The sequence below is a fragment of the Elaeis guineensis genome, chromosome 3 (assembly GCF_000442705.2).
Source record: "Elaeis guineensis isolate ETL-2024a chromosome 3, EG11, whole genome shotgun sequence".
In the NCBI taxonomy this organism is placed as follows: Eukaryota; Viridiplantae; Streptophyta; class Magnoliopsida; order Arecales; family Arecaceae; genus Elaeis; species Elaeis guineensis.
Window position 1 is genome coordinate 126,019,261 of NC_025995.2, and position 8,527 is coordinate 126,027,787.

Sequence of the window (8,527 nt, forward strand, 5' to 3'; positions counted from 1 at the left end):
GACTGACGGAGGAGTCCGACGCCACTCTGCTGGCCACCGACCTTGGGTCGGCCGACTCCACCAACCGCCGTACGGCCGCCAGACGTTGTCAGCTCTGACACGGACATGCGGCACGGTTACCTAGGGGCATTGTCCCGCCGAGAGCCGGGTCAACCCTGGTGATTAGACGGCTACGCGGCGACATGATGTTTTCACGGCGGCTCTGACAGCCTACAGTGAGTTGACAGTTCCTCACTTGTCCGCGCCATTAATGACGGCGCCATGCCGTGCTCCACTATATATACCGGGGAAGGCAACAGTGCAAGGGATCGATCCGCCCGTCTCTTCCACATACGCAGGCTCGCTCCTCTCTCTCTCTCTCTCCCTCTCAGAGCTCTCTGTCTGCATTTCACTGTTGCCCAGTCACCTCTCTGACTTGACCGTCGGAGGGTCCCCGCCGGAGCCGCCTCCGGTCAGTGCGGACTTCTTTTTGCAGGTGCACGCTTCCCGGCGTTTGGGCGACGAGGTGATTGGCCGCAACAGGAGAGACCAAGAACCGAACGCGATCGTCGGCGCTCTTCCTCGTCTGGATTTCATCCCCCATCGAAGAGCACCTTGCAGCGACAAAGGAGTGACTGGAGACGTCCCACCAAGGGGAGACAAGGAGACGATGGCTTAGAGCGAGAGAGAGAGCCCGTCTCTCAGATTTGATGAGGAAGTGGGGGAGAGAGCGCTCGGAGCTTGGGTGCTTAAGGTGCACCTGCGAAGATTCACCCCACCCAGGTCGGTGGGTCCCGTGACTCCCGTCTCTCCTGTCGTCGCTCACTCGAGGATCTCCTTCTTTTCTGACCCGTAACGCAAATATAGCCTGCCGCTTGCGTGGGGACAACGCAGACTCGAGGCACGCGGTCTCCACGTGGCATGACTTTCACGCCGACTTCAGGCCTCCCGCGCACACCTGGCGTGCCGACTTTCAATTTCTGAGGACCTCATGGGAACCGTATGATCCTGCCTAAGAGAATTTTTTATGTAAAAAATCCAACATGAAACGTATTGCCTCATCCGATTGGACCATATAGTCATTATTTTATAATATATATTTAATATCTATAGTTTTACTTTTTCGTTTGAAATTTTGAATGGTGAAAAAATCTTTCCTTCCGAAAAGATTATGATATTCTGTGCTGATATTATGACATAATTATGATTTTTACACAAAATATCATGATTTTTTCAGAGGGTATCATAATTTTGGTAGGAGCACTTTCGTAACGAAAATGTCCTTTTCTTTTTCTAACATCCTGTGAAAAATTATAAAATTCTATGTACAAAGTTATAATTTCTACTTAAGTTATCATAATATCAACACAAGATATCATAAGTTAAAAATATATATATATATATATTTTATCATTCAAAATTTCAAACCAAAAAATAAAATTATGGATATTAAATACGTATTGAAATACGATCATTGTGTGATCCAATCGAATGAGATGGTGTGCCCCATATCAGATTTTCTACATCGCAAACGATGTACAAAAAATTTCATTTTTGCCTAAATATGAGTACCTCAGTTGCCCCGCTCTATCATATTGCATAATGACGGAACTTTTGTTACGAAGAGCCATCCCCCTCTCCACTTTTTTTTCACTTTTCTCTCTACAAAAATAAATTACTTTCTGAGTTATTAATATATGATTATGATTTTGCTAAAAAATTATGATTATGATATATTAAAAAAAATTCACTGGTCAACGTGTTTTCTCATTGGAGAATATAAGGTAGGACAGCCAATTAAGTTTGCAGCACATCATTTAAAAATCAACTAATAATTGTATCAAAAAATAATTAAAAAATATATTATAAAAAAAAATAAAGAACATCGGGATGTTCTTTATGGATCCAACCACTCAACTATAATTGAGTGAAAAAGAACGTGGATCCAACCACTTGGCTACAATTGAGTAGATCTTCACTTAGATCTAACTTAAATAATGAGAGTCCGACATTGATAATCCAAATCATTAGATGTGACCTACTATTTATATTGTATTTATATATCAAAAATTATGTAATTTGAAAATACCTAACATTGATCAAAAATAAACAATCTAAATAATATTAAATTATATATATTTCTTTGCTCACTTGACGTATAGGCTAAACATCTCCAAATTACATAATTTTTGTTATGTAAGTAGTATAAAAATAGTGGATTACATCCAACAGCTTACATCATTGATTTGAGACTACTATTATCCTACATAGACCTAACCAAATCAAAGTATAGACCTATTCAAGTGTAACTAAGTCCAACTAAAAGTAATACTATAAATTATATTTATCTATAGTCATGCAACCTTCTTATCTCTGGTTCCTTTCTCTATATTTTTCATCAACAAAAAAAAAAAAAGGGCACTTCTCTATCCCCTTTTCTTTATACTTTCTTCTTAAATTTCCGCCCATTTTGATTGTGTTAGCTCTTGTCAACATCACTTTCTCACGTTACTTCATCTCACATTTTTTATCTAACTTTGCCAAATTTTTTTAGATTAAAATAGGCTAATCCTTATCTTTTCTACTTTATTCCCACCCCATCCTCGAAGACTAACTCCTAGTGTCAAATCTGCATCCCCTCGCTCAAGTGGCAAGGATGATTCCTGCTCAACAAATGTTCGGTGACAACTCCTTTTCAATTTTATTTAAAGAATCCCTAATTAAGATATTCTTTGATCATGTTTTGAAATCCAATCCTACATATATTTAATATTATTAATAAATTTTACTATGGATCAAGTTTTAATATGCTTCCCTTATAAAATTAAGTTTTATTATGAGCAATAAACCACTGTGAATATGAACTTGGAGGATGTAGGACTCTTATTGTATGTATAAATAGAATCATAAAAAATATTTCCATCTTGGACACCTTATTGTACATATAGACTATGGTGGTAATTCTATAGACCAGATTATGTTATCACCTAGGTAATTAAGCCATAGTTAACCCAATGTTGTTGGATGAGTATCAAAGATAAGAGTATAGCAGTATAGAAAAGCAAGTTGAAAAGAGATACATTTAGATTACAAGTCCACAAGGATTTACACACAAAAACCAATCTCTTTTCTCCACTTTTTTTATTAGAAACAAAATAGAATAAAATCAATAATATATTATCAAAAGAGAGTGGAATATTTCTCGCTACACTTCGCCTATTAATTTACTAAAATATATTTAATTTCTTTCTTCGTGAAGCCCCAAGTTAGATATATAAATCACACGTGCTTTTTGTGCCTTTATCTCATCTAGACACTATTTTCTAGACATTTCAAATCATTTGAACTCTTTTTTTTTCACAAAAAAAAAAAAAAAAAAAATCTGCTACGATCTCTTCTCAACATCCCCTTTTGAAAAAACTTAAATAAATAAAAATATAATCTGTTGAACTTTTTTATCAATTTATTTTTTATGTATATTGCACATGTTGGATAGCTAGTAGCGCCAACAACAAATCATACGATAACAGAAGAAATGACATGATAAAGCTGATCCGTAGAGACTCCCACTCTCTAAACTCTATATATATTGGTACAATACAAAAGCCTGAGTTATGAAAACACCAACTACCTCTTTGAATATCCCACCATTCTTCCCATCTCTATAACTGCTACCATTTTTAATAAATACATCTTAATTAGCTTAATTTTTTGTTTGAAAAAAATAAAACAAATGTACCTTTCAAATGGAGTGTGTACGTATCAGCTAACATAAATTAGGTTAGAAATGCACATCCACCTCTGTTGCCTCTCATATACACGTTGTCAGAAATAATTTCTCTATATATATATATATATATAGCAGTGATAGAACATCACTGTTAAAGAATGCAACAAAGGGATGGACCTAGTCGAGGATCACAAGCATATGACTAGACCATGACGGACTCTTCCAAACCTCCTTTTTTTTATTTTTTGTTCTTCGCTCATCTAATACATCAAACCAACCCTGTTCTTTGACTTGCACAGAAAAAAAGGTTTTATTATCTATATCCACAGGTATTGATTCCATATAAGTAAGTTCGGCCCATCGTTTTGACAAAATTAAGGCACCAAAAAATAAAATAAAATAAATAGCCCATCGTTATGTTAACACATGCCAGACGTAGGAAAATATGGGGTGAATGCAAATTTCGTCATTTATGCAAGATTAGATACATCTAAAGTCCTGTACTAATCCACAAGCAAACTAACAGAGATTTTTTCCCCCCTTTAAAGCAAAAGTAAAGAAGAACAAGATGGACACAGCCCATGCAGAGAACGTAGGAAGTAGAAGTATACAGGAGAGGAAACTGCAGGAGATCGAAATTGTCTTCCATGCTGAACCCCTTTTTTTTTTTTCTATTTTTTTTTTTAAAGACAAAGCTAGGACACAACTTCACTGTGCAAGATCCAACGCTCCGCACGAAGCCTGAAGGAAACCATGATCAAGTACTTGTCACCACCTTTTCCGGTGTTCTCCATAGACCATCTCGGCCATACCAGCATCAGCGTCCCTCCCGATTCCCTCCTCATCATCTCCGACTACTGGGAGGTACTGGTTCTCCTCGTACATCCTCGAACTATAAGGCTTCTGCTCTATCTCCTCGTACATCCTCGAACTATAAGGCTTCTGCTCTACCACCTCCTTTCCTCTCCAGTCCACGTACTTCTTCGTTATCATCCCTCTCTCCTCGTAATCCACACGTCGGCACAGGGTAAACCCACGTCTTTTTTTCTTCTCCACACGCTGCCTCCCGACCACGTCTATCTCCGTGTCACCGCTCTGGTCCCGTATCCGATACGAGCACCACTCTTCTTGAGGCTTGCCATGGCGGCGCTTCTCTGAGCCACTCTGCTCGTAATACTCTACTCCATGGCCATACACAGGATCGAATTGTTGCGAGCCATATGGATCCTGAGAGTTCCATTCCGTGCTGTAGGAATCGTAGTACTGGTACGAAAAAATGCATCAGAAACAACAGACATAGGAGGAGAAAAAGACAAAGTAAAAAGACAAAGTACCATACTATACTACTCCCACCTCTTCTCTCCGGCGCCGTTCCCTACGTTCTTCCGAGTCGCCTCGGAAAAATTTATACGTTAGTGTAGCCAAGTAGGTGATGGCCTCGAGCCAAGCCATTGCTTCGGTTCTCCTCTCTCCCAGACGGACGAGTTATGTGTGCACGGAAACTGAGAACGTTCTACGCAGCTAAGTCGCGACTCACCGGTATAAAAATAGCTGCGGGCGGTTTGTTCCTTGTTGCAGCAAATGGATGATTAGTTTAGCGTGTAAAATAGTAAAACTTAAGGGGACCAAACCCGATGATAATTAAGGGATAGCGGGTTGACGGAAGTCAATCAGATTGTGTATAATATTTTTGATGTTAGATTTTTCTTCTAAATAATGAAGCCGGCCGGATCTTTTTTCCTTGCACACAAAGTAAGTAGAATCCGTACACAATCAAGTATTTGGATGCGGACGATCGTATTTGTGTAATATCTCTAGCTGATCAAATTAGAAGTTTAGTCTGCTGTTTTGTGGGTTTTCAAAATTGCTTTTGCACATCTGTGGAAATTGGATGCCTGAGATCAATGAACAGTGAGATTCCTGTTGCGAGTTTAACGAAATGGAAATGGAAATGGAAATTCAAAACGAAAAATCTTATACATGCATGTATGAGAAACTTATCTTTGTGAATGATATGCCGCTATGAATTATATGGACAGTGAGGTATCCTTCCTCTGTGAAAGATCTGTAGACATCGGTGAACATAGGGCGAAATTATTCGATGGATCAACCAAAAAAAAAAAAAAAACTCTTATCATAATATTTCTTAAATAATACAATCATTTTTAAAAATTAACGGTTCTGCAACAGCTATATATGTACAATGGTTACAGTTGAAGACCATTACAATTTGTTACTATATTATAATTAACCATCTTTTGGCTAAAAATTGAAAAATATTTTTTTGTCCATCTACTTCACTATTTTATTACCTTGATCATCGCGCTAGTCATTAAAATGGATTGTAAGAAAGTATAATTCCGTATATCCTTCGTATGTAAATAGTAAAATTATTTTAATTAATAATGTTGAAAAAACACCTTCATATTTTTAATGACAAAATATTAAATTTTTAGTTGAGACAATGTTAAATCAGCATCATAATTAGAACAATGATATTACAGTGTGAAAAGTTTTCATTATTTTGATATGTACACATACACATAACAAACATAGTCTTAACTTTATTTTTATAACTATGGTGCAAATAAACTAAATCTAGAGATAGGAAACTAAAGGAAGAACACAAACATTTATGTGGTTCAGTCAATGGTCTTTATCTATGGATGGAGTCATGGAGATTGTTGGTGGAAAATCCGCACGGCCCACGGATACGAAGAAGCCCAAGGCTCAGAACAGTCGGCCCAATTTCGAAGAGCGTAGAACCAGGCTTGGCTCATAGTCGATACCTGTTCCCACACCTGACTCCCAGATGGCCAGATCTGAGAGGAGACGAACATCGAGGATCTATCGACAGAACTTGATGGATTCTCTCTGGAGTCATAGCAGGCCCTCGGGCACCGAATCTGTTGAGCGGTCCTCGATGGCAACCAGATCCCACACCTTATGTTCTCCCTTCCGGAAGACTACCTACAGACTACTCCTGATGGCCCATCTGACACCACCGACACGACCTCGGACTTATCTCGATGACCCAGACGTGCAAATCATTTGAATCATCCGCATGCTACTTGACGAGATCGGAACAAACTTTCGAAACGTGGCGAGCAGGATCCCCTGACAGGCCACTAGGATGTGGCCACGCATTATGGCAGACACTCACGATTAACAACCTGAACGGCGGATAGATGGCAAGAGGCCTAGCCCGGCAGCCTACAGACTGGAACCTAACAAGCTCCAAGCTCCAACTATAAGAGAAGGCGAAAAAGGAGACCCTAAGGTAAGCCATCACTCTACCTCTCACATTCTTCCTTCTGTTGAATGAGATACTGACTTGACCGTCGGAGGTTCCCCACCGGAGTCACTCTGGTCGGAGCTTTTCTTGTAGATTTTCGTCCGAACGGATCGACCTCAGCTGTCTCCACCTCTTCCGGTGTTGGTCGATATCTCGCACCAACAGATCTGGCTCACCAGGTAGGGGCTTGATTTTTTACCCCAATTTGAAGGAGTGCAAGTCAAAGCAAGATGATCATGGCACCAAGAAGAACATTATCCCGCCGCACTAATGCTATCACGCAGCCAGTGGAAAGTCAAGTTCACCATGCTGTTTCATCGGCAACTGCGAAAAACCCTCCACCCCTGCAATCGACGGCGATGACAGCGGAGCAATTGGACCTACTTTTTCGATAGGTCCAGACTCTGACGGTCGTTGTCCAGTCGATTCAGGCCGCCCCGACACCTATACCGATGGTGCCACCAACTCATCAGGCCGCTCCAGTCCCACCATCAATGGCACCACCATCGAGCCCAGCGCCACAGACAGCGGCTCCAGTATCAAAGTGATCAGGAGATGTTCCTCAGGGTCCTAGGGGACGACAGACCCACCAAAGCCATCCCTGGCACCCAAAACCTGGATGGCGACAATCTCCAAGTCCCCGATCGAGGCATGACTCAACCCTCGATCGGCAATCTCCTCATCAATTAGGAGCCTACACAGGCCAGGTTCCTGATGATGATTGACATTTTCAAGATTTGTATCGACAGATCGATGCGATCCATCCTCAAGAGCCGGTGTCGTACGATGGGTTTGGCGACAACCCACCTTTTGGCCCTCGGATCATGCAGGAACCTTTGCCTCATCATTTTAAGGTTTCTCAACTTGAGAGCTATGACAGAGCAGCAAACCCCATTGACCACTTAAATAGTTTCAAAGTAGTGATGCTTCTTCAAGGAGCGACCGATGGGATTTTGTGCCAGACATTCTCCTCTACTCTGAAGGAGGTGGCTAGGCACTGGTATTCAAGTTTGAAGTCGGGCTCAATCCACTCTTTCAAATAGTTGAGCCGATTCTTCATTGGACATTTTGTTAATAGTCATCGACAGCAAAAACGATCGGACTACCTCCACACCATCAAACAAAAGGTGGGGGAGACCCTCTGATCATTTATCAGCCGCTTTAATATGGCTACGCTTGAGATGCACGATCTGGATCATTCGATCGTGATGTCCATTATGATGAGCGGACTATAGAAAAACGATTTGAAAAATCATTAATCAAAACTTACTCTCGGGACTTTTCCGACCTGTTGGCAAGGGCAAAGAAATATGCCCGCTTGGAAGAGGCCTTCATTGAGGACAAGACTTCCACCAATCCCATGGATGGATGCAGAGATATATAGGATGCAGAGCAAGAAATCATCGCCTGCAAAGGAGATGGGAGTACGTCGGCATTCAAGATCATCTTTTCACTGCTAGAAGAATGGGGCCCCAAGAAACCATCGGCCCAGAAGCCCCCAAAGGAGGAATCGGCGAGGTTTG

The 8,527-nt window shown here is 40.8% G+C and overlaps 1 protein-coding gene across 1 annotated transcript; it reads right to left on the minus strand.

Annotated features, from left to right (window-relative positions):
• Positions 1-4,133: 4,133 nt before the first annotated feature.
• LOC109505650 (uncharacterized) lies at positions 4,134-5,236 on the minus strand. Its single transcript, XM_019849234.3, has 2 exons — positions 5,063-5,236; positions 4,134-4,972 (listed from the first exon to the last, which is right to left on the minus strand). Exons 1-2 carry the CDS (start codon positions 5,159-5,161, stop codon positions 4,478-4,480), a joined length of 594 nt encoding a protein of 197 aa, XP_019704793.2. The 5' UTR covers positions 5,162-5,236; the 3' UTR covers positions 4,134-4,477.
• Between the last annotated feature and the right edge of the window lie 3,291 nt (positions 5,237-8,527).